Source organism: Anser anser (genome assembly GCF_964211835.1).
Source record: "Anser anser genome assembly, chromosome: 4".
In the NCBI taxonomy this organism is placed as follows: Eukaryota; Metazoa; Chordata; class Aves; order Anseriformes; family Anatidae; genus Anser; species Anser anser.
Genome location: NC_139724.1, coordinates 66466468 through 66493733, shown reverse-complemented (window position 1 = coordinate 66493733; position 27266 = coordinate 66466468). Strand labels below are relative to the sequence as shown.

Below are 27266 nucleotides of genomic sequence, written 5' to 3'. Positions count from 1 at the left end.
CATTTAGACGGGAAAAGATTCTCAGAAGCTCATAAAAGCAGAAAGGAAGAATCACAATACACTGCAAGCTTAAGGTGGTAGGTCCTGGCTTCATCAAATTCAACAGAAATCTTGTTTTCTTCAGGGATGCTTGACTTTCATGCAACATTCATAAAATCTTTGCCTAATGCCCAGCTTGTACCAGTGAAAGCCCTTTATTGCACATAATTTAGGGCATAAAATTGTTGACAAGGCAGGACCCAACACTGTGTAAAGAAGAGACAAATCTTTACTGCATCTGGGACACTTCGATCAAGAGAAGGCAGAAATTGAAACAGAAATTGAATGCAGCAAAATAGCGTTTAGCTACACCGCTGACAGACCTGGTATCATCGCTTTTACAGCCACAAATAAATGCTCCAAGCATGACAGCCACCAGCCCCAAACACACACACTGTACTTTAAAGCTGTGTTCAGAAAAATGACATATCTAAGATTTTCTCAGGCTAGACTGAAACCCATCCTAAAAGCCTCCAATTCTAACAGTCCTGGTTCCAGGCCCACTTTTTCTTTGCCTACCTGCCCACATTTTGTATCTTTCTCAGGCTAGACTATATTTTGTTCTTGACCAGAACTCAGAGATATTACTGACAGCATTACACAGACACAATATATTTTACCATTACCAACGTGCAATTGGCGTATTACTTTTAGAGAAGAAATACCTACATTTTCTTGCACAACTCTGGGATGCCTTTCTTAACTGAATAGCTTACATTATTACAAGGACACGCTGACACAGTTTTCAGTCTTCGGGTATTTTTTACCTTGTTTTTCTGCATGTCAGCCTTCAGGTCATAGTCAATTCGAGAGATAAGATGAGCATTAAAACCAGCCAGAGCGAAAAGAGTTGGTGTTGTAGCTGAAGCTCCAAAAGGATCAACGTGCCAAGAAAACTGAGGCCTGATCCCAAAAGTTTCGTATAAAAACCCATGGCCCTCTGCAAAGCAAAATTTGTTTACATTAGGAACACTGCTACAAGTTTATTTTATCAGTGCAATATGCATGTAGTATTACAGATAAGCACTTAAAGGATAGCTCTTCGCTGATGTTTTCCAAAGCATTTAAAGTTTCAGGAATTTAATGTTTCACAACAGAAACTTTCACACTGGCAATATTTATTTTACTGTGCCAAGTATAACTTATTAACATCATAAAAGATGAACAACAAACAGGAATTATGATTAGAGACAGGCCTGGGAAACTACTTAGAGAAAGATTACGTTAAGGCTGATGGGTTCAAGTCTGAGTTTGTGTTTGCTAAAAATCAGACACGTCCCAGGAAATTTCAGTCTCACGTGAATGGCAAAGGAACAAGTGAACAAAACTAACATGAATGTGACTGAAGATCATAAAAACCAGAAAAAGTCAAAGGTTAACAGCAATCTTGTTAGATGTGATTTACAACTAATGTTATTAATATAGTATTAAATTGAGTTTCAATTAATAAACAAATCCACAAAAAACAGAAAGACCAGCCAACAGGATCAACTCAGGCAAACCATTTAAATAAAAGTATACCAACCAGATAAGCAGTTGCTTTTAGGAATGACTTTAGTATATTGCACTATGATTCTTATTGTCAAAAAAAAAAAAAAGAGAGAAAAGCAGATGTTAATTTTATAGTTCTGGAATTGTGCACATAACTACTTGAACATGCAACCACTTCTGCTCATTTTGTATTACTTCCATTCCAAAGACCACATTTAAGTAACTGAGGTTGCAAGGCACCCTCTTTTCACTTCATTTTTCCCACGGTTGATGTCGTTTTTAGTGAAAACATTCTCAAAGAATGAGTTTATTTTAATTCTTCTCACTGAAGCACACTTTTGGCACAGTTTGCTAGACCCTTCCAAAACACAGCTAGGAGAAGATATAAGTTGTAGATCCCAAATGTCTGCATTGGCTTTCTCTTTTCAAGCTGTACTCAACACACAACGCAAGGATACATCTTTTGCTTGCAGGTACTCCTAACAGTGGAAACTGAGCTGAGTGCTTTCAGGAAAAATTGATGGGGATATTAAAATACATTAATATTTCTGTTCCTGCTAAATTAACTAGTAAATTTGAATCTTCTTTTAAACAAAATTTAGTTTATACACAGAATTAAATATTAGATTAGAAATACTGATTTGTGCAACTAACTTCAATGAAATAAGAAGCTATATTAGCATTCAAGAAAAGGACTCAACAGTCAATATAAGTATTTTCTTTGGAAAAATCCTGGCTTGGACGTACAAAGCCTTCAGAACCACCTATAAATACAGAAGTCAGCTGAAAGAAGATGTTCATTCTCCCTCCTCCTTTTGGCCAGAGTGCGATGTGGTGACTCACTGAGAAGCAAATCAGCTGCTCTCCTTGTGCTCCCGATAAACACTGACAGGCAGGGAACATGGCCAGTGTTACTGCGCAGTCAGGTTCAGCAAGTGGAAACGCTGCTGTCTGAACTGCATTACTCTCCTGTAAAAAGCTGCCCAGCGTATAGCCCTGAAACAGGCAGGGTTTGTATCAGCCACGACAGCCAGCTGGTGCTAATATATCCTCTTACCCTCCAAAACCACACCACTCCCTCATAACATATTGTAGACATCTACAGCGTGACGGTGACATGAAGTGTCCTTTTTTATTTTTTTTTTCTTTAACCAAACGGAGACAAGCCAAAATACTAAAAGACCCTTTATGCTACCTGATGGAGAGGCATAACATAAAAATGGCTGGAAGCAGATGCTAGAAAATTAAAATGGGAGACAGCATATCTCTTGGAAATAAGCGCCGATTTCTAACAGAGGTTGTAGTTAATGATTATAATTGAGGTTTCTTTATCAAGCAAGACTCTCAGCTAAGCTAAGATGACCTTGGTGACTTTCTGTGGCCCATGTCTTGCAGAAGACTTTGCCTAAGCAATACAACCCCCTCACACTCTGAATCGTTATCAGGTATTTTCTTCCAGAGTTTTTCAAACCCTCAGTTTCACCATAACTATCTTTGCAGGAACTTAAGCCCTCCAACAGACACAAATTAAAAAGGCCTCTGTTTCAAAAAAGTTTATAATTGACAAAGATTAAACTACAAGTCAGTCGTTCTTTTTTTCTTTTAAATGCAAAGATGTTTTTTATACAGATGACCCATCAGCAAATAAGAAGTAAGAAATACTTTAATCAGTTCCTAAAGAATAGAAAAAAAATAATAGCAAAATTGGGCTGGAGAAATGAAAAAGCAACCACCCCCAAGGTCATAACAACAAAAAACAAAAGCTAAATGCAAATACACATACCTGTCAACTGTAAAATCTGATCATCAATTAGTGTCACAGCTTCATCGTGCATCACTTGCCCTCCAATGACAAATTCCAGTTGTCCCTCCTGAAGCAACTGATGGACCTATGATAGTGAAGTTAAGACACAGGACATAAATGTCATTTCACTCTTATCCAAAAAGGCTGCAAACTCATTTCAGTTCGCAGCGTATTACCCAGACACAACACTTGTCAAGAAGGCATCCAGGACAAAAGTGGGATAACAGGCTGTCTGTACTGAGTGTTATCGAAAAGAGAAGGGCAGGGCGATGGGAGGGGAAGCAAGCGAATATGCTGCACAGTGCACCGATTTCCCCAGCTTACACTGAAACCAGGTAGCAGGCATGGAAGATGTACTGCCATATAGACACTGACCTGGTACTCCTCAGCAGAGATTTTGATCGTGATGAGGTACTCCTCATCATGATTAATACTATCTAAGCATGACTCTTGTCCCCACACACTTGCAGCAGCCTAGAATCCTGCGTCAAGGCAGCTAGAGCTGGAGGATTAAAAAAAGATACTCTTGCTTCTCTCAAAGTCTTCCTCTTGCCACATCCTGGCTTTGACACAGCACTAGGAAGCTGGATGAGTGAGCCATGTGCAACTCCATGCAAGCAGCGATGGCCAGGCTCCTGGGGCTTCCTCTAGTCCCCGAGCTCAGGAACAGATCGGAGATCAAACGGGGTGGGATCCAGGAGGAAGGCAGGGTGCTGTGGCTATGCTCACATCTCTTCAATACTGTAAGCATCGACCTTGCCTTCAGAGGTTGGATGTAAGAGTACAATCAAGGTTATTTCAAATAACTCTGAACTACAAACACTAGTTTAAAACAAACAAACAAGAAAAAACACCAAAAAAAAACCAAAAAGCCCAACCAAAAAAAAAACTGGAAAAAAACAAAACAAAAAAAACCACTGAAGGATGGCAACTCTTCCTAGAAAATAATAAAATAAGGGGAAAGTTTCCAGATTTTTTTTTCTTGAGAAAGCTTCTCTCCCTAAGCTTTATTAAGAAATAGATATTTCACATGTAGTGGGTTGGCCCACATGATTAAACATGCTGCTGACCTTCTTTACTGTTCTTTTTCCTAGTTTAAAACCTGTCAATATATTATGACCTGCACAAGATTTTATTTAACCTCAACCACTAGAAACAGCAAGTATGCCACTAAGCGCAGCTTTTGGCAAACTTGCTGGGTGTGGGTGTGTAGGGAGGGGGTAATAATCTGTGCCTCTTTCTGAAAGTCTTAGAGAGGCTTCTGCTTTTGTCATAGTTACTTTGCTACCTAAAACTTCAAAGATACATACCTCAAACTTTCAACGGAAAGTCTAAATACATATTTTATTCTTCACCGTTGTTTTTTTTAATTATTATTTTTTATTTTTAAATCTGTCATGCAGGATGCTAGTTCCAGACTTATTATGCTCATTTCCCCAGGAACCTTCACTGAATTCCCCTGTGTCTGCCCAGATACGATGCCAGATTGTCAGTTTTGATTATAATCATTTCTCTCATTCACAATGTTGTGAAAATGCTTCAGGGCTCAGCATTCATAAATTAGTTCCAGCCAACTGTGGTGACTGATTAGCATGCTGGGAGACCAGATAACTGATATCTGGTGTCAGCACAGAACTGGTCCTGACCTACATGGAAAGCATCTGTAGCTATTATTCCCCATTTGGATGGATGTCCAAAAAAGATACCTTTGAACCAGACTTTAGGCCATGGAAACTTTATTTAAGTTTCATGGAATTACAGGGAGGTTGGAAATACTGAAAATAATAATAATTCAAGTAATTTAAATTATATCCAACCCCAGAAAACTGAAAAATCTGTAATGACATGCCCTCACACTGACCTGAGCTGGAAAAAGGCAATGGGAACCTAGGAAAGAGACACAACAGTTCTACAAGCAGCAGGCTGTTACAGCAGTAGAACATATCCACGGACCCTGGGACAACCGGTACTACCTTTACATCAACCCGTTCGTACATCCCAGCTACAAGTGGCTACATATCTTTTCTCCCCACTAGTTAAAGCACCCAGACATCATGCGGGAACAACATGCACGGAGAACTAAGAGGTTCACATCTGGCTGCGTACTGCTGCAGCCCCTTTCACTCCTACATGTGCTCTTGTCTGAATTGTAAAACCAGCTTCAGTGCTCAGGCTGTGGTTTTTACTAATTTTAATGCTGACATTACTAATCCAAAGCAGATTTTCCAAAAGAAACTAGAATTAAATCCTGTATTTCAAGTAAAATACTACATTAGAACCTGTGGGCTGTACCACAGAAAACAGTTAGTGCTAGAGTTCAAGTGGCAAAAGCGGGACAATAACCACAGTGACCTAATTTCAAGGCCCAATATTTGCAACTTGCTAATGTGAAAAACACGTCGCTTATCAACAAGCATCGTAGCTTCTTGAGATTCAATGTCTGACAAACAGGTTTCACAGAAATTTGTTTTTAATCATTTTATTTTTTTGAGAAGCTATTATAAAAGCAATAGAGAACTGACTAAAATGCAGAAAAGGCACAAGAATCTAGACAAGAAAATTAAGGGCTGAATCCTAACTACTAGTTTTGTGCTGCTGAGGTCAAACATGATAAACGTTTATTCTTTTGGATACCACAGAATAGGAACTACAGGGAATTATAGGCCTTTTCCTTATAGCTTGGCTTACTGCCACACAACATCCTTCAAATAAGAACAACTTCCATTAGAAAGAGTATATTCCTGTCCTGCACAAAGCAGTTCCTATGCTATTTTCTTTAATTTCCCCACCCTGGATTTACAATGCAATTTTCTAATTAAGAATAGACAAGGGATCTGTCTTGCATGGGGCAGGTACGGGCAAAGAACTGCCACCACAGCAAAACCTATTTACAAAGGTCAGCTGCACACAGGTTGCAAGCTATTATTCAAATACAAAACATTACAGAAAACTCAGAATTTATTGAAGGACTAGGTTTAAACAAAAACCAGACGGGGTGACTTTTTCATATGACACTTTACATATCTACACTTTCATAGAACCACAGACTATCTTGAGTTGAAAGGCACTCAGAAGGATCGTTGAGTCCAACTCCTGGCTCTGCACAAGACCAGCCAAAAATCAAACCAGATGTCTTTAAACCAAATAAAATCTAACATACTACACGTAATATGTTGTTGTTGCCTGGAGTTCAGCAAAAGTACCTACGGGGAGCTGCACATGCGTACCCACTAGTGTTAGGATCCGAAGTTTAAACGTCACACATTGCAATGGGCTACCAGCCCAGTCTTTGATTTTAGCATGATTCTTTCCTCTGTCATGAAACAAGAAATAACAAACAAAATTTCGCAATGTCTTTACAAGGAAAAAAAAATAATTCTTGAGTTAAAACTCTTAAGACTGAAAGGGATCACAGTTCATAAATAAGCAAACCCAAGAAACAGCTATTGCTGTTGAATCCTACATTTTTCTTTTTGCAGCACTAACCTTGTTTAGAAACAGCAGGTTTTTTTGAGCAACACTTAACTGGAAAGAAAGGAGTTCCTTCCTGTGAGCTGCTTTATCAGTTCGTAAGCTTCAGATGTTTGACAAATATTGGTGCAGCCTCTTTCAGAATCACCCAGATCTTATACTAGCATGCCCCCAAATAAAAAAAGTTACTGATGAAACAAGAATTGCAAAGTGTAAAGAGTCTTAGTGCAAAGGTTGCTACCTCCTACCACTCTGATCTACAGCTGGGGTTTTAACCTCTTGTAACTGCCTTTAGAGGTAAGGTCCTTTCATAAGAAGCGCTAGATTCCAGACAGATTGCACAAGATGTGGGTAAAAAGCAAATGCTGAAATACTTTGCCCCATCCTTGCCCTCTGAAAAAAGCATGGATTCCTTGTTAGCAGTACACTTGGCTCTAGTACAACTTACCTGCTGCTTGTGTTTATCTGTGGCTACCGCATCCCACCAGAGTCGAAAGAATTCCTGCTCCACAGCAATAAATTTGCGTTGCTTTCCTTTCGTTAGCTCTTCTACAACAGAGGTGTAGACATTTGCTGCGTAAGCATGCATACTCTCCTGCAAAATAACGTAGAAAAGAAACTGCATTTTGGAAAGAGGTGCTTGGCCTATATTAAGGGGGCTGTTTTGAACACTCACGGGGCTTGAGATGAAAGAGATGAAAACGTCAAGTTTGTTGCAAACTTCTTTTGTACTGTCAGAAAGGCCGAGTTCTCCCTGGTTATAAACACCCTGTGTGCCTTTGGTTCCAAAAACTATTCTCTGACTGAGGACCTGACCAGATCATGCTGTAGCTTCCCCCAAGACCAGCAGACATCAATAAAAGCTTCCTTTTTGACCTACTGGGAACAGCTCACCCTGTCCCTCACTGCTTACCTTCCATCATCAGTACCACGCATGGTAAGTCTTTCCACCAATGTAGCTGGAAAGAAATCCACACGCCTACTTTACCCTTCCATTTCTGCTCTTCTGCTGGTGTCCTGAATTATCAGAATTGTTTTTGCTGTGTGAGTATGACTGTGCTGTGGGTGTGTGTTGCTGGTATAACATAGTTATACGTAAACTGTAAATTATTCTACTATGACCCTAGAAGTTTTAGTCAGGAAAAATAACTCCATCCTGCTTGATGATGTAGAACAGAGGCAAAGGACTCAGAACAAATCTGACTGTTGACGTAGAATCATCCAGTGCGAGAATCAGAGCATCGACTCCATGTGTCTCCTGTTCCTAAAGCAACGTTGATTCCAGAAGGCCTATGGATTTTATTGGAATGCAAATATGGGAGCTATATTCATCAAATAATCAAATAAGGGGGCTGGACACGATGATCTCTTGAGGTCCCTTTCAACCCCTACAATTCTGTGATTCTGTGATCTATCATGCAGTTATATCGTATCATATGGTATCAAAGAAACAACACCATATTAGTTTAAAGTTGTGCAAATGATATTTTGGATACACTTTTCCTTGCCAGAAAAACTTCTGCTTGGCCATATGCAGTGATTCACCCCTTACTTAACATCAAAGTGATATACAACACCTAAAAGCAACAGCAGAGATACTAGAATTTCCTGGAGTGCCTGTATTTTCTTGCAACAGTTTCCATGTGTATCTATAATAGCATAGTTACTTTAACATCAACAATATCGTTTTTCTACTTAAAGGTAATGATACATGCCTAGAAAATAAGCACCACAACACAAACATGCACCTGAAAGTGATTAACAGATCCCTCATCCAACTACAACTACTGGGCATAATATATAAAATATGAATCCATAATTTTAATTTGGGTAATTTTCCCGTAAGAAAGAAAAGCACACACTGAAATAGGAACAGGATGATGTGATACAAATCAGAAACTAACTTTTCCTATCCCCTTGCTTTCCACACCTGAAATCCAGCTATCTTTGCTAACTGTCACTAGAAAAGCAAAAATTTTTGAGTGTAGGAGGAATGGCTTAAAATACTTCAGAGCTTATCTAAATAATTGCTTGTTCAATGACTTTTCAATCATTTCTGCAGGACTTTTTATAATCAAGATTATGATTAGACACTCATTGTTACACAATGTGAAATTTTAACTAAGGGAATAGCCTTCAAATTTTACTATTACTCAATAGTGACACGCTCAAATGTCTGCTAAGCTTTCATTTGTCTCACAAATGGCTGCAAACAATATAACCTAAAATCCAAGTATATTTACAAGGATTACAACATCGTGCTCAATTTTAATTCTGAATAGGTCAGTGGAGTACGCTATATTTTAAGAGTTGATGAAGGACTCCTCAAATGTGATACACTAGTAAAATATTCCATGTGGTAACCTATTGAAAATATTTTCTTGATGTATTTTGGAGATTAAAACAAGCCAATCTGCATCATGACACAAACTTAAGCTATACCAGAACACCTGCAAAGTTTATAAAGCCCAGTGGTCTGGGTTGGAATTGAAAATTATTGTTCTCACAACCTAGGCGACCTGCAAGCAACAGTAAAAATTTTCTTGGTAAGACATTATTTTTTTTATTATAGTTATTTTTAAGCATGCGATGTCATATCACTCTAGCAAGTAAAGTATCCACAGCATCTTCTGCATCATCTAAAGAAATTCATTGTAATGAAATAAAAAAGGATGCAGGATTTAGACTGACAAATACAAAAGGGTATTATTAATGCCTCACCTGATTTATTTTTGCTCTGCAACTCACTCACTGAGCAAAAATTTTACTGCCACACTTCCGTGGCCCTAGGCACCGACTCTGCCTTGGCCAGTAGGGTGTCTCTGGGGACTGAGAATTTCCTTCAGTTTTTGGCTCAGTAACAGGGCACCCTGAAAGCCCAAGAAAGCCTGCCAAGCAGCTAAAGCACCCTTTGAGAGCTAGAAGGTTGTCCTTTTTAAAAACAACACCAAAACACACGGCGAGCATCCCACTGAACGCCAGCAGCAGGAAACCCCAAGCGACGCGCCGAGCCCCTATGCCAACCCGGCCTTCCCCCGCCAGGGTGATCCCACAAAACCGGGCGACCAGCCGCACTGCGGGACAGACCGGGGGGTTGTCCCCTCAGCGATTTACGCCTTTTTTTTTTTTTTTTTAACCCGGCACCGAGCCGAGGAGCAGTAGGAAGGCTCAGCCCCGCCGCCCCCCCCCTCCCCGGCCTGCCTCCCTCCCTCCTCAGCGGGCCCCACCTGCACCGTGTAAACCCAGCCGACGTCCATGTGGCTGTGGGCGACCACGAAGGCCCGCAGCTGCCCGCGGCCAGCAGCCGGCAGGACGAGGCTGAAGAGCAGCAGCAGGGGCCCCATGGCGGCTCCACAGCCGGCCAGGGCCGGGGCCGAAGCCGGGGCTTTCCCCGCCGCGTCCCGCCCCCGGCCGCCCCCCGCTCCGGCGCCGCCTCCCGGCCGGGCCGCCACCATCTTGAGGGAACGGCAGCGGCGGGCCTGCTCGCCCGAAGGCGCTGCTTTTTTTTTTTCCCTTTAAAGCACTTTTTGGTTAAATCGGAGGATATGGGGAGGGGAATTGGCCCCAGGGGGTGGCTGGCAGCCCCGAGGTGCTGCTGGTACGTGAGGTTCCTGCAGCAGGGTGCAGGACCCCGTGAAAACCGCGGCCCCCGGGAGGTAGCTGTTAGCGCTGCCCCCGGAGCTGATTTATTTTTATTTTTATTTTAACTTTTTCTTTCTATAAAACCGTATTGCTCAGAGAGGTGTTCTGCATCCTCGCTGACTAGAAATCCTGGTGATTTCTCTTTGTGGAAATTCTATTTTGAATGGAATTCTTTGTTTCTGGGCCTGGTACTGCAATACGGATTATTGTCTTTGCATTTTGAAGTTGTAGCAAGATTAAATTTTATTTTATAGGGTTGACCTTCTGATCCCATTTAAATTGGATTTCTCACTTGCTTTCTTACCGTTAGTGAGTGTTGTCTGCTGTGCTGAAAACAAACAGCCATGCTCCTAGGTCTGCTGATAGCCCTTGTGAAAAGGGAAAAAGTCCATAATTTAAAAAATGTTATATAGGTAAGGTAGCCCAGTCTCCCTAGAAATTTGGTCTGCAGTTGTACCTGTTTCTGTCCAATGCTATGATATTAAAAACCCAAATAGTTCTTTCGCTGATTCATTCTTTAAAATACACATTAGTATAATTTGGCTACCCTGCTTAAATTGTAGTTTGAGTGAAGTACCTGCTTCTAACAATGTTACAATCTTGAAATGATAAAAAGTATCATACCAAACTCTCATTTCCAACAATTCAAAAGTAAAGGAAGTCAGATGAAAGTGGTATCTGCTCTCACCTTCAAGTTTGTCTGTTGATTTAGAATTGGTAGTCTAACTAGATTTAGTTCAAGCAGTCACATCACTATTTGTGATGAAACCATCACAAATAGTTTTACAGTATCCCTCTACAGACTTGCACTGATAAAGGTAAATTCATGCTGAACTTCCTAGCCCTTGGGTGCAAATTAACCCATCTCAATATTTAAGTTACCTGTAGAAACAGATCACACTCTAAGTAAGATCTGTATCTATCCTTCCATTTTAGGAAAAAAAAAAAAGAAATATATAATGTACTGCCTTACATGCCAAACTTTTTTTTTTAACATATGAAGTATGTAAATTTTTGAAGTCCAGAATGAAAAAGAGTATGTAACTCTGTAATACTGAGCTGAAGAGCATAAAATCACTACATTTTGTAAAATATGGCTGATATGAATGGATTCTCCTACAGCGGTGCCCTTGTTTGGTTATTAATATGTGAGACTATAATTTTCTCCAAAAAGAGGTGGCTTGTACTGGAATGTTAAGGTTAATTTTATTTAAGATAATACTTTGCAGAGAGCAATCAAGGTCTGTAGGTACTTTAAAGAGAGAGTTAGTATCTGTAAGCAGCTGGATGAAGCTTTAATACAGCTCTATGATACTCTGTTTTTCCCCAGATCATCAGCTTAAACCTTTTCAGTTCCAAGAAAGCTAGCACACATCCAGCAAACATATGGCTTAGAGATAAATATATATACAGTCTAAATGAAGTGATGTTCTTTTACCTCAGAAGGCATTATGGTCTTGTAATTTAGGTGAATTTCCCAGGAAAGCTTAAGCGTTGGCATTTTGCTCTGCTGCTAAAGTAGCTGAGAATGTTTGCAGACTGTTACTCCCGTTCTAAACCTATTTCCATCAGAACATGTAATTGTCCTCCTTACTCTTTCACACAGGCCACAGTATTACACTGTCTTGTACAGAGTAGAGAAGAACATACCTGTTTGAATAAAATACTTACATTAGTAAAAATCAAATCAAACTACCTACAGCTTATGAAAGTGCATACAAGTCTAAAGGTATCAGGAGGGTCTTCACATGCTACAAAAAGGAATGAATGTTGGCATATCACTTAGAATTTGTACCAAAGATAATGGAGGATCCAGTGTAATTGGGTCACGACAGCTGCCTACATTGATATTTTGTTCTCTTGTGCTCCTAATCTCTTACCATGGCTTGATTATAGTTTTCCTGTACTATTTCTTAAGCTTTTCTCATTTGCCAATACAAAGTGTGTTTGCTTTCTTTGACATGAGCTATGGTATATGTGGGCCTCTGACACTGTCGCCTCAAAAAGACAGATGTAGGCACAATGCTGCCAGCTGTAAGCTAGAAAGTCACAATCTTTGTGTTAAATAAAATGCCAAGAAAGCCACCTGGTGTACAGAACAATTAACATACCTTTAGATTTCCCTCCTGTGGTGTTTTTGGGGTGGATGTCTGTAAGAATAAAGACGTTTATAAAGTATGCTTGCTATAACTGACTGTTTCAGCACTTTAAATTTTTCTGCTCCCCTAATAATTTTCCAGTGGAGGCAAGTGTCACTCCACAGAGCACTTTGGTTTACTTGATAAAAGGTTTGCTTTCTTAGTTACCTTTCATGCGTGCTGTGAAGACAGCTTGCGGATCCACAGTCTGGAAGATGAGAAACGCTCTCCAGCCTCGCAATGATTTTAGCGTACGTAAAACCTGAGAAGTTAGCTGGCATGTGCAGCCTTCATCCCTAACAGGCTACACAGCCCAAGGCAGGTAAGAAGTGAAGAAGTGTGGCACGGCGGGATGCCCTGAAGGGGAACTCGGGGACCGAAGTTGAAACGGGAGCACGGAGGAGGGGTGAAGGAAGGCGGGCGGGCGGCAGCCTGGCAGCCGGCCGTGCTGAGGGGGGCTCCCCGCAGGCCTGCCGGGCCCGCTGGCACCTGTTGGGGCCGCGGCGGGTCCTGGCGAGGCTGCGCCGCCTTCCCCCGGAGCTCCGGGCGGAGCCTTCCCTCCTGCCCGTCCTCCCTCCCCCGGCTCCCTCAGCGCCCCGAGGCAGCGCCGGCTGCCTGCGCCGCCCGCTCCGCTGGGAGGAGGAGGAGGCGCCCCGAGCTAGCTACCGGCGCTGGGAGCAAAGCAAAATAACAGTTCAGAGCACTGGGCACCTTCCGCAGGGCGGCACACATGTCCCAAAAGCAGGGTATTTCGTTAACGCTCTCCCTCCTCCCGGCTCGCTGTAGCCCCCCCCCCATCCCTCTGTTCCGTTCGCTGCCCTCTCCACCTCTCCTTGCCCTCCTCCCCACTGCTGCGGCTCGTCCTCTCTCCTCCACCCCACTGCCTCTTGACCCGTCCTCAGCCCTCTCTCCTCCACCCCACTGCCTGTTGTCCCTTCCTCAGCCCTCTCCCCATGGCCCCATCCCCTCTTCCCTCTCCCCGTGGGCGCTGGGTACCCCAGACTGACCATGCCTTTGATCCTCCTCCTTCTCTTCCAGTTGGCGGCCCCCCAGGCGACAACAGCACGGTTGACTGGTGCCTCTACCAGCTCAATGGAGCGGCCGAGTTTGAGGTCTCCGAAGGTGAGTGTGGGGTGCTGTGGCTCGACCCCATGGCCACCACCATGTCCCGCCACCCATGGGTGGCTGGCAGGCTCGAGGCTGGCCGTGGCACAACATGGCAGCCCGCGGGGATGGCTTTGGGTGGCGGAGGTGCTGCCAGAGCAGGAGGCGATCGCAGTGGGGCCGCTGGAGGTTTGCGTGCCCCAGCCTCGTGTAAGCGTCCATGCTGGTTGTCTTCTTCTGGGAGATGTTGGGGTTTGTCGCTCATGGCCTAGGTGGCAACAGTCTTCTTGGCCTTGACGTTGGTGGCTATTGGTGCGAGTGAGGCTGTGTAGTACACGTGGAAAGTTTTCTTGCCTTCTTTTTGTTTTCTTGACTTTGAAGAGGTAACCTGGAAAGTTTTCTTTTTGAATATTCTGTGGAAACAGAAGGAGCAGCCTTTGGGTGCCAGGGCAAAAAACCCTCCCCTCTGGCTCTGAACCATGTATGGTTTTGAATATGCACAGTGTGCTTCAAACTTAAGTGTCAACCTGTATTTTCTAGTATGTCCTATATGCAGTGTTGCAAATGTCAGAGGGCATATTTCAGCGTCTCCACTGGTTTTGTTTCCAGTGAGTTAAGTGGAGCTAGGACCTTGTCTCAAAGTTTTTTTGTCTGTTGTTACCATGCGCTTCTGAGGGGAGTGCCTCACTGTTTGAAAGGGCGTAAATGCATTACAAGTTCAAGCTAGACTTAAAAACTTCCCAGCAGGGAGGAAAGTGAAATGCTGTAATAGTTTGGGGTCAGGTTAGGAAAAGCTTTCCAGTGATGAAACACTGGAATAGGTGGGGTGGGTAGACAGCGAAATCTCACTCACTTGAGTTATTTAAAGTCTGTTTCACAAACATTGGTTGAGGTGATAAAGTTGCAGATCTTGCTGTTGGGCTGGTAGATAGACTAATGGTTTGAGGTCATCTTCAGCCGTGCTATCTGTGATTCTGTGGGATGCAAAGTTTTGGGTTATCTTGTGTTTTGGTATTTAGAGAAGTGATTTAAGCCCCAGTGTACTACTAATAAACTACAGTTCTAACAAGGCTTTACGCTATTTTTTTTTCCCAAAAAGATTCAATGATGGTTTATATTTGAAGATATACTTAATGCTGTCTATAATTACACACACGTATACTAGAATATTTCTCAAAATATGTTGTGATTTGGTGCCTAGATTATTTTTTTTGTCTGAAACTGCATACCAAACCAGATGTGATGACGATAGGTGGGGGTGGAAATTACATCCGTGTGAGGGAGTGTAATGAGTGAGTGACAGCATTTCTCAGGCATCATAGAATGTTGAAAACAAGCTTTAGGTTGGCATTTAATTTTATTTAAAGATTTGAGTGAGTGGGATATGCTTCTTAACCTTACTCGTCTGGGTAAATATCAGTGTTCCAGCACTGCTTTGAGAGTATAATATTTTCTTCTAAACAGGTGTTGTATTCCTTTGATTTATTGGGCTGTTTTTTGCCACATGACAGAATCAACCACAATTTTTTAAATTGGTTTGCTAACCCTGACTTCAGTTTTCTTTAACACTGGCAATTTATGGATGCCCAAGTTTACTCCATGACTTAAATGCAAATCTTAAATGCTTTCTCTTCCTTACTCAGCCAAGGAATATGTGAATTTCAGAGAACAAGGGACAGGCTGAAACACCATAATTTGGTCACACAAACCATAGAATCAAAATCCTCTGCAGGTAGTAAACACCATTTATGTTAATAGGCTTATATATGGCATGCATTTTTTACTTCTTTTCCATTTTCCAGAATACGTTATCTACTAAGTGCCACTGATATCTAGGGACACATACAGCAATATAATTGGCACACTTTTTAGAAGTGAAAAACAACACATTTAACATATAAAAGGAAGTACTATGATAGGTGACTTGACCTCTTGCATGACAGTTTTGGATAAAGTCCAAACCTTTTATTATCTTGAAATTTGCCTCTAAAATAGCTTAAATTACACAGAGGCAAAAAGAACCTTTAGCTTATAATTGATTGTTCTTAGGACTTTCAGTGCAGATTGCTCTATATTCTATAGTAAATATATATAAATCTATATTAAATATAATTCAGTGTTTATCAAGATACATATCTGAATATATAACCACTTATATACTAATATTCCAAGTTAAGTGAGTCCTCTGGGCATGTCTTGCTGCTTTTGTTACTGAATGCGTGCAATAGCATTACAGGACTCTGTCAGTTAGACTCCAGAATTGTGCTCAGCAACACTTCTGTCTTGGACTAGGAAAGAAAATGATTCTTTTTCCAAAAATAGACGTTAGATGAAAAACATTCATTTACATAACAGAAATGCAAAATTGCATATTTCAAATGCAAGGAAAATAGAGCATAGTAAGTAAAACATAACAATCAAAGCCAAGATATTCATGTTTGATTTAGTCTTGCTGCTTTGAAACAAAACCCTATTTCAAATATTGCTACTTCTATAATTAACATCTAAATGCAAAATATATTTTATTCATGCTAAAGATCTCAAAGCACTTTGCTCACATTAAGTGCAGCCTCACAAAAGCTACATGAGAAACAGTATGAGGGTATCCACCTACAGGCTAGCAAAATGAAATATTGAATTAAGGATGTGATTTATTTGGTAGGAGCTAAACCTATACTATCGAGCAGTTGGTACTTTGAACTTCTGAAAAGCCAGATCTCGTGCTGTTTGCCCATACTGTCAAGTGGACTGATGGCAGGAGTGCTTATTCCAGACCCTTCGCTTTGAATTACAATTCATACTAACTTCTTGAGAACTTTGTGTAAGTTAAAGAGTGTTTTAGATATTCTGAGAGGTGAACTCCAAACTGTCAGTTTTTATACAAGTCGTAGATGGCATTATATTTACTAATGACTATATGGCTAATGAAAAGATTGAGTCAAAATTCACATTTTTAGTTTTCAGTCTTAAAGATAACTTGACAGAGACTGGTAAGTTGAAATTGATTTGCAGTTTGAATTTTCTTTTAACCTGTTTTGTAAGTTTGTGCTCTCAAGTGACTCAAAGCCACAACATTAGTGCCTTGTGAATCATGTGATATGAACTTTCCTGTTACTTGCCTTAGACCATTCTACTGTTCTATTTTTCCTGAGTAATTTGGAGAGATGCATTGAGTAGATAACATGGATAAAACACTATTTTTATTGTAAAGATACATTTGAATAATGTACTCTTTGAAGGAGCTCAAAGCCTTGGGAAGTGATGAATTTGAATTTAATCATTGTTGGGTTTACATGCAATATTTTATTGCTTTCTGTAGTTTTCAATCATAGCCAATAAGTCTGGGTTTGGTTCAATATTGTCTTTTCCAGTATTCCATGAATTCCATGGAAGACAATGTAATTGCTCAGGCTTGCAATTGAAGTAATGTCCTTGCAAGTCATGTCTTCATTAGTCAGGTGCAATTAAATAGGAAGTCTCCATCTGTAGATGCTTTGGCCTTTCAGTCCTCTTTTGGCTGAACCAAACAACCAATTTTCCTTTGTTTCTTATAAATAGGCATGGTAGCAGCTCTTAACAGTTAGTCAACATTTCTTTTGAGGTATGGTCACCGAGAGAGGATGTATTTCTGTGAGGCCTTAGTTGGATGGACATGTTTTGCAGTTCTGGGAACCCAGCTGTCCAAATTGGCGTTGTACATATCTGAACCATGCCTCTTCTGTGCCCCACAGTTCTGGGAGGGACCAGTGAGACCATCCTCTCACCCCAGATTATGTTTAGGATCCTGTTAGCTTGCACACTTTCTGAAAAGTGCTACCATCATACTTTGCTCTTGTTATGATGTTATAAGTGGCTGTGTAAGACCAGACCCAGCAGATGATTTTTTACAAGAAAATGTGGGTATTTGATCTGTTGCCGGAGAATCAGATGCTTAGCTTCAATATGCAAAGTTCCTCATTACGGACAAAGCACTTGAGGTACATTGAGGCTCTGTTTATTCATATGATAGCTTTGCTGATAATGATACTTATCTACAGCAGTAGTCCATTTTGTGGTATTTTCATTCATTGTTTTCGGAGTCTTTGTTTATATGTGACATGGGTTTTGTAATAGTCTTTCATTCAAACGTTCTGTAGATTACTACACAAAATACTTACTGAATGACAATAAAACACTCAAATATACTTGTGTATACACTTGTTATAAAAAGGAAAAGTTGAATGGCTTATTTACACTTCTCACTTGCTGTTACCTAATTTTGTATTTTGAATAAGAATTGGTTTAATTTTTATGGAATAAATTAATGAAATACAGGAAGAAGATTGAATTGAACTGATTTATAAAATCTCTGTTTTCACACTGTTTCTATTGGAACTTGATACGGGTGCTAGAGCATGTTTTCTATTAAGAGTTAACAACTCTTAGTAACAAACTTTCCTTCCAGTCTGCCCCATTTTAATATCTCCACTTACATACTCGGTCACATTTTCTATTTTCTGTTGATTTCCTCAGCTTTTGTTTCACTTTCTCTTTGTCCCTTTAACTCCTCTCTCTGCCAAGAGGGTTGTGGGGGGTCTCAGCCCATTGACTGTTGCAGAGTCTGGCAGAGGGGTCTCCCCTCTGTGTCACTGGAAGTCTGCCATTTGCAGCAGGTGCCCGCACAGCAAATCTTAGCTCTTTTCCCTCTGTCCCTCACTATTTCCAGGTCTCCAAGGCCTACCATTTTATATGATCCTTTCAACTCCATCCAAATAACTCCTGGCAATTTCGGTTTTATCTGTGGTTGAACGATCAGAATTTCCTTGGGTGTTTCAGTTGGCTGCATCCTCTAAGATGCACTTGGTATACATATCATGAAAGATGAAATCACGCTGTTGTGTGCCTGATTATGCAGGTATTAGCAAGTCAAACATGAAGCTTTCAAATTATCCAGCCCAGAATTTAACAGGGACATCCTTTATGCTCTCTCTTTCTCATGAAATACACAATAATTTAATTTATACCATGATTTTGTTATAAATAATAACATTGATGAAGGAAACTGATTTCAGTGGTGCCACATCTTTGCCATTTACACTAGTTTTTGTATTTGGTCAAACATTCAGCTTCAATAGTGATGAACAATTTGAAGGGTATAGGATTGCCTGTAGCTACATCTGGGATGCTGAAAAATAACCAGCTCTTCACCGAGCTTCCTCTAACAGTGGAAGTCAAGCTTCCTCTAACAGTTCAAGTCAGAAACCACTGGGCAATTTGTGTTGATCTGTATGAAGATGTCAAAGCTGAAAGAAATTAAAAAAAAACATATAAATTGTTCCATTTCAAGAATTGTAACCCAGAAGTTGCAAATGAAGTTCTACAAATATGAATCCAGAAGTCATATTGCAGGCCATATAGGTAGGAAAGTGAACTGTTCTTAACATTGTTATTTGTATGTTCTTTTTGTAAAATGCAGTGAAATGCATTTTATCTAGTAACATGCTGAGAGCTTAAAATGAGAAATGAATTTCTTTTCTTCTGTGTGTTTGTGCCGTCTGATTAAAAAATGTCTGCAAGGATACCAAGCTATTCAGGGGGTTCAACCAGCTTTATGTTGTACTGTGTGTTGAGGTTGGACCTTTCTGTCCCAGCATGTTTAAGCTTTTCTGTCCTCAGCTATGAAATCCTTATTCAAAATAAGGGGCAGCAGCTCACATTTTCCTAATCCTCTGTGTGATCACTTGATGATACAGGACCGAAGCCAAAAAACGGCGAAAGGTATTGTTTCCAGGCTGAATTCTGCATCTTGACATTTACGTTGGATTGCCATTGTTTGGTAAACCAGAAGAGGGAGCTACTTCATAAAGTTCCAGCCGTTTTGAACATAAAGTCTTAAACCCTCATGGATTATTATTATTATTTTTGAAAGACTGAATCCAGAGATTTCATGTGACGCCTTATTTTGTCACTCAGTTCATCGCTTGCTTATTTCTAAGGATTTTCTTATAGGCTTAGTCTTATGATTTCTTTCAGTTTTCAAGTATCAGTTCAGTGTTTGTCTTTAAATACTGCATTAGCATAAAGCCGTAAAACCTTTAGTTGATATAATGACTGCAGGTCTCATCTACTTAACGTGCTGAGTCCTTTCTAAACATCGATTATCTGCCTAGTGTGCCGTGGATGTTTACAGTGTTTACATGTGTTTTCTGTAGCACCCAAGGGAGAACTTCGTGGTGGCTGACCTTCGTCTTTCTGCACTTGAGATGTAGGCAGCTCATGGGACATTGTACTTGGGTTTGGGCTTTGTTTTCTGTTTGAGAGGTGTTTCTTTGGTTTGTCCCAGTAAGCAGATGCAGACAGGATTTGAAAATGGTGATGTGTAAATAAAATAGCAAAACTAATGCATGCTGTCCCTCAGTCTTGGTAGTTGGTGGTGGAGCTCTAGATTGCTACGTGCGATAATGATGACATAACTTGTCAAAGTTCTTGTACCTCCAGGTTCATTGTTGGGCATTTTCTGTTAAGAACTGATGCAGTGGTGGCACTTCATTTCTTCATTTCATTCTTAGAGTTCTGGGAAACGGGTGAGTCTCCTTCCACCTGATTTCTGTGTTCCCTCTGTTTTGTCCTTAAGAGCTATGGGAGATGCTCTCAGCATTATGAAACTCGTCTTTGTTCTTCATCGAGAAGAGTAAATGCAGCACTGTGCTTCTTGTGGGCAATCACCTTGATAAATTTCATGGGGGTTTTGAGGTGCCAATAGAGCCTTCTTTATCTGGAGAGAAATACAAGCTGGTAAATGTCCTTGCAGTGCCACCGAAGGGTGAGAATGAAGCGTTTCTCTTGTTAGCGACATTGACTACTCCTGGATGTGGTAGTGTCCTGCTGTTGGCTGGCTTCAGATTTCCTTTTAATAAAAAGAAATCTTGAAATATGGCTGCTTTCATGGAGGGTACCACTGGATTCCTTCCATACCTCTGTGTGGTATCGTCATGTGCTCTTCAGGTTACACATGCAAGCTGTTCTGCTAGAGTATTTAGACGTTACATTAAGAAGTTGTGTACAGTATTCCAAAACTTAAATGTACCAAAATGAAGAACTCTGTGACTTATTTTTAGTTATATTGTAAAATACTTCTGAGAATTTTGTGTTGTTTTTTTATTGCCCCACAAATGCGCGTACATGCACACTTTCTTATCTTCATGTGAGATTTATATAAAAATCAAAGAAAGTTAAATTAGATCAATGTATATGTGTTTGACTTCTTTTTCCTCCAGGAATTTTTAGAATAAATACTATTCATTTGACACACATAATATTTTACACGTTATGTATGTTTGTAATGGTTCAAATAAAAAAGATTTAGCAATATGGAAAAAATTGACCTGTTTTTATGTTCTTAAAACTGATGACCTATTTGTATGTTTTTAAGTCTTTCATAAAATACAGTTTCTTTCCAGAACACACATACTCCCAGGTGTTTCGGCTACGTTTATTTACAAGCCCGTTTTATAGAGGCTCATGTCACATGTGAATAGCATTGACAGTTGGGATGGTTGCAGGAATATGTAAAATGTTAACCTCATAAATCTTTCTCCATCTATTGCATTAAGCAACTTTCAGAAAACATTCAGAAGTATAATGCAAGAGGCAGTTCCATTATTTCAGTTGGAACAATTTTGGTATTGCAGTTAAAGACAATGCGTTCGGTTCAGAGACAATTAAGTCTTGATGCTAAGAGGGGCCAGTGCCTTGCCTTCTGTACTTACAGAGGGGGCACGTGTCATTCGAAAGTGACTTGTAAAACTACTTAGCACAGTTGTATTGTTAGTGACGTGCCTTTCCATTTCACACAACTACCTTAATTACTGTGTTTAATAGTCGTCTTGGAACCCTGAAACTAAAATTATCCACAATTTCATTGGCAGACACAAAGTATAGTAATCTTCTTTCTCTTTGTAGCCAGACTAATTTCTTGTGTTATGACTAGACTTAAATAGCTGCATCTTTAAAGCTGCAAGTCTAACACTAGAAGTATTATTCTTGCAACACTTAATAGTTTCTTGTTAGGTCTGTCATATTGAGTAATCTTCTAGATCTTTGAAAGTTTTAACATTAAGGCTCTGTTTTTATTGATCAGATCACTCTTATTTTTGAAGATTCTCTGACAGTGTCTTGCGTTAACATTATAAACTGCTTGGAAATTGAATATTTACTCTGGAAATACCCTATGCTTCAGATTTTATTTGAAAGAAGCCCTCACTTGGAGTCCTTCATAATGCTATGCAAAGGAGACATAGGCAATTTAAGATAATTGTGAACTCACATTTTAAGCTAAATTCTTATTTTTCATGCTCTTACAATATGAAAAAAATGTGACTTTTTAAAATTTTATTTATTTTTAACTTGAAATTTTCCATCTGAACAGATACTTTCTTAAGTTTCCTAAGGTGTTACTTTCAAGTGTGCTGTCACCTCTGTTCCACACCAGGAGAGCCCAGTTGTGTTTCACTTTGGCTGTTTTCCCTGGATTTCTTTGACGTTTTGCGCCAGCTTGCCCTGGTGGGACATTCGTGTTTCCTCTTGTAAGTGGAAGCTCATGAGACCTTGCTGGCTCGTTGAGTGCCTTGGCAGAGCAGCTGAGCATTGCTTTATGCTCTTCAGAAATGTGCCACTGTGTCTCAGCAGCTTTGTGACGTTGTTTTGCTTCTTGATTTCCCCCCCCCCCCTCCCCAAGCTCCTCCAAGGTAAATAAAAATCTTACTTAAAGAGTAATACCGACGTTGACTTTTTTGGAAGCAGCAACTGTGCAATAGAATTTACTCCAATTTTAAAATGCTGTAATATTTACTTTGTATCTGCAATGTCTAACCTGATGATTTTAGAGGCATAATTGTTGGGTGACAATTCCAAAATAAGAAGAAGTGTGACTCCCTTTTTCCTGGTGGTGTCAAAAGACAAAATGTACTAGTGGTGAAACAGCAAAAAGAATATTTTGGACCAAAGAAAGTGACATTGAAGTTTGAGTTTCTTGGTTCTGCCGCGGGACAGCTCACCTCCACTAAAGAACATCTCCAGTGGCAGTGAGAGGCTGTGCCTCTCTCCTGTGCTGACATGTGCCACTGTAGCAGCTTGTGACCTATATTGCACATCAAATGTCAGTCCTCAATACTCTTATGGCAGAAATCACCGCCTTTTGCTGTATGTTCAGCGTACCCAGAGCAATGCCTGTGCTGACTGGGGTTGGCAATACTGGCTGTGACAGCCCTGTCACACTCGTGCTCACTTGCGAGGAAGATGACAAATGTATATATATCTTCTGCTAGAGCCCTGGGAGAAAGCCTGTACCCAAACTCTGAAATTAAAAAGTCGAACAAATTTAGGAAGATTGCAAAAACAAGCTTTTAGTGACATTATCACTTTTCTGCTATTTTCTGCCACAGTTGACTCACAGGTTTTATGTGGCTCTGTTTTACTTCTTGTGTATGCAGTGTGAGCACAATTAGAGCTCTGTACTTTGACAGACACAGCCGTGTGTTGTTTCTTTGGTAAGAACAGTTAAATATGTAACCATCCATATAGGTTCCCTTTTCTGGAAAAAAAAAACAGCACATGCTCACCTATGTTAATGTAACATTTAGTTGAGATGGTAGCGCAAGTCAAGAAATTCAAAGATATAGTTCCCACAGCAACCATAATTCAACCTCATTGCTGTGAAAGCACAAAAGCCCACACCAAACACCATACAGAGTACTGCATGTGTGCAAGTGTGTGAGATACAGTTGCTAGGAGAGCCCTAAATTTTAATTTCCAGAGGTTTTTTGGATTCATGGTTTGTATCTACAATTATTTGTATTTTGTGGAAATGGTGCAGTAATGAAAAACTGAGGAAAAGAGGCCAGTTGCATTAGTGTACCTTTTTGCTGTCTTGCAAGGCATAACAATGCATTGATTATATTCCTATCTATCCTTTTTGTAGAGTTTTCCTTTATTTCAAAGTAAGTAATATTGAATGTGAAATATAATCTGGCCTGCTTCCTTATCTGATTCTATTTTTTCCTCTTCATTTAGCCCTATTCCTGAACAGCACCTAATGAGGTATATTCATTTACCTACCAAGGATAAAAGAAGCCAGATATTTGTCCACATGTAGTCCGGCATCCTGATATTCAACCACACCCGTGGTGTAAAGCTCCATTATAAAATATCCCAAAGCATATGGAATGTATTTCTTTTCAATGTTTATTCGGATTTTGTTTGTTTGTCAGCTGGGTCTGCCAGTTTCTTGATTTGGTCACGTCAGAAATTTCATTATTAGCAGTTAGTGAACAGGTGGATGTGTCCTTGTTTTGAAATTAGAAGTATGTAAATATTTCAAGTGTGGTAGATACTTAACACAGAAAGTATTTTATAAAAAATACATCCAGTATTTCCAGAAGTTGGTTGGCTGAACTATAACCATGATAATTTTACTTGAACCATTTGGATCAGGCCAATAGAGACAGACTGTGATGTCTGAAGATGTATTAAACCCCATTCTCGTTGTCTGTAGGTTGGGTTGAACTATTATTATTATTATTATTATTAATCAACCACATCTCCTTTGACTGAGGCATATGCTAATAGCTCTTAATTTATTTATAAAATCCATCACAATGTAACTGTATCCCACCAATCATTAGAAAAAAAACACATAGGAAGTGACACAGGATAGAGAAGGTTAATGATAAGATTTTCTCTTCAGTAAAGTTCAAAATAATTTGGACTCCATCGAGTTTCTACTGAACTGATTTTTCTCAGCCCTCTGTCACATATTAGCCTCCAAGTTGAGCCCTTTTACGGACGGTCTGGGCAGAGCTGAAAGGCTGATTGGATGTGAAAATGCTCTCCTTGGGAAATCCTTGGATCTGCCCTTCCCGGATAGTTAGGCAATCTGCTCCAGGAAACCTGTTTTGACAGCGTCTCTTATCTCTGCTAGGCAGGGTCCTACAGGGACCGTTGCAGTCTACCTCAAAGGCAGGGGTAGGGGAATTTGCTCTGCACTTTGCAGCCTTCCCAAAGCCTTTATTTTTCTGCTCAAAAGCTGGTTATGAACAGCAGGGGTATTTTTGTACACGGGCTTGTTTAAAATAAAATTATTCGTTGATAGGAGATGCAGGTTTGCTTGTGAGAGCTCATGTACTGAAGTTTGAACTCCATCTGAAAATTAAAAGCAAAACATTGCCAATGGCTCAAAAATTTGTTGACAGGTGCATGCAGAAAGATTAGGCACATTCTGGCTACCCTGTGGTCAAGAGTTGGGGTCATAAGCTTGCACCAACATCCTGACATTTCTTGCTCCAGTGTAATGGTTTTTGGCGTTTGTAAAGTGTGAATAGTTACAAGGATGGCTTTATTTTCTTCTGGTTATCCTCTTACCCATAGTAACTGTGGAGTTAATATCCGGACTGAAATAGATAAGAGCAAACTTCAGTGGAAGCTAAGAAATGTCCTGGGACAATTAGGGGTATCAGCAAACAGCAAAGCATTCACCTGACACTGAGCTATTGCTAGGAAATGGTGACATGTAAGTAGGGAGAGGGGCTAGGAAACACCAAGTTTACATTAGTTTCATTACCAGTGGATAATAACAGTGTTGCTGGACAATTTGGTGCAGTGATGAATCGTTATTTTATGCAATGTCGCTCTGCTTTTGAGCCCAGGGAAGGGAAATGCTCTATTGATACTGCCAGGGATCTCAGGACCTCATTTTCTTTAGATAGATCCCGTCGGTGCAACTCTCCTAATGCACGTGTTTTTCCTCAAGCATGTATCTTCCAGTGTGCACGTGCGGCCCCAGAGATGCGGATTTCCTAATGGAACGGAGGACTCTGATGAGAGTGGATGGCCGTGTCACCTCGGTGTTCTCAGCGGAGAAGAAAATCTTCCGCAGTGGGACTAAAACCATCTGCTTGCGTCATGGGCTGTTAGGTGTGAGATACGATTTGACTTTCACTTGTTAGTAGCCATTAGTAAATGGCAGGGAGGGCTTTCTGGTTGTTGCTCGTACGGAGTATGCCATGTCCCATCTGTTAGGGATTTTTGTCATTTCTCTTCATTTGAAAATACATATTTTTGTCAATTACAATTAGCTGGGAAAAAAATAAGAAAAGTTTTTGCAATTTTTCAGTTTAAATTTTGAGAATATAGAGTATTTTACATCTATCTGTAATCATTTATGCTGTCATCCAGTCAAAATTACCAGGAAGATGTTTGAATTATAATTGTTAACTGATACGAGTTTTATAGAGGAGTTGGCAGCCCTCTGCTTTGAAGCAGACACTTCCTTTTGCGGGGTAATATTTACCATTTCCAAGTTTGACCACCTCTTAACCATTGAGGCTAATAATAATTAATTGGAATTGTGTTTCCTTTTTTAAGAACTTAAAAATTTTATAACTTTGCATACTTTTAAAGCAAAACTTCAGAATTGCCATATCAAGCATGCAATTTCTGGTGCAGCCTAATATAAATGCCCTGTGTGTATGCATTGTAGTATAATAACTATCTGATGAGTGCAGTTTTAGTTTTCACCCTGTTGAGCAGATGAATCAGAGCAGTGAAATGAAGCAGGCTCTTCTGTGGGAGCCTGGTCTGCTCTATTGCACAACTTGGAAGACGTGTTGTCAGTAAAGATGTCGATCACCATTTTGAGACCTGGAATTTATCACTGCCCTTGTAGTGAGGTTTCTATGTAAGGTAGGAGTCAGTACACTTTTATATGTGTTGTATCTAATCACAGGTTTTGACTAGATTGAGATGCTGAATTGCCGAGTAAATACTAAAGTCAGTGGAAATCTATCCTTACAGAAAGATACAAACAATGTAATAGCCATAAGGGATTGGGCCACATGCTGAATAATGTGGAGAAGACAGCGGCAGGTATGGCATTAAGTGAGCTATATCCATCTCAAGCGTTGAATAAATTAAGGTAAACATTTTCAGATGGTACAGAGCATGTACCAATCAGAGGTATGCATATTTTGGCATTTCTTAATTTCTGGCTGTTTGCATTTGAAATGGTAAATGACTTCTTAAGAGTTGTGTGTATAAGGAAGAAAGAGAGGCACTGTACATAATTAAACACATCAAAATTCAGCGTATTTTTGATGAATGGCTTGGCTTTCCAAAATATTTAGCCTGAAAAGGGATATATTAAAGAAATATGTTGAAATAGTTATAGGTACAATATCTTCCCGTATAGTGTCTTGCTAATTAAAAAATTTGTTTTTCATCTTCACTTTTTTTTTTTTCCTCCAATTGGCTTAAGCAACTTGGAAGTTCTGTACAAATACAGAGGAACAATTATGTGCAGAAGTGAAATGAAAAGTGCTGGAGGTCTTGACAAAATACTTACAAATTGCTATAAAAGGCAAAAGTAAATGAGGGAGGGAGAATTTTCAGAGATCTATTTCAGCTGTAATAATGTTATGTCATAATTTTGATGTGGCATTGAACCTGTGGTGATAATATTAAAAAATGCAAATTCATATATCATGTTTTGGAGTAGACTAATAAAGTTTAAAATATAGGAAATCTGAACTCGGTCTCCATTTGTG

At 40.0% G+C, this 27266-nt stretch overlaps 2 protein-coding genes across 3 annotated transcripts in view; one reads left to right on the top strand and one right to left on the bottom strand.

The window, feature by feature from the left end:
* The window catches only part of MAN2B2 (mannosidase alpha class 2B member 2), a 31254-nt gene extending 19221 nt beyond the window's left edge, over nt 1–12033 (bottom strand). The window contains exons 1-5 of one of the 2 annotated variants that reach the window (XM_083834457.1): nt 11886–12033; nt 10752–10815; nt 7254–7400; nt 3314–3419; nt 807–979 (exon numbers count right to left, since the gene is read on the bottom strand). In XM_083834457.1, coding sequence (XP_083690583.1) covers nt 807–979; nt 3314–3419; nt 7254–7400; nt 10752–10793 — 468 coding nt within the window. In that variant the 5' untranslated portion in view covers nt 10794–10815; nt 11886–12033. Of the gene's footprint in view, nt 1–806; nt 980–3313; nt 3420–7253; nt 7401–10032; nt 10276–10751; nt 10816–11885 lie in introns of those variants that run through there. The other variant, XM_083834456.1, reaches the window with a different exon arrangement.
* Nucleotides 12034–12755: 722 nt separating this feature from the next.
* PPP2R2C (protein phosphatase 2 regulatory subunit Bgamma) overlaps nt 12756–27266 on the top strand; it is a 190339-nt gene continuing 175828 nt past the window's right edge. The window contains 2 exon segments of the mRNA XM_083834463.1: nt 12756–13331; nt 13624–13707. Coding sequence (XP_083690589.1) covers nt 13316–13331; nt 13624–13707 — 100 coding nt within the window. The 5' untranslated portion in view covers nt 12756–13315.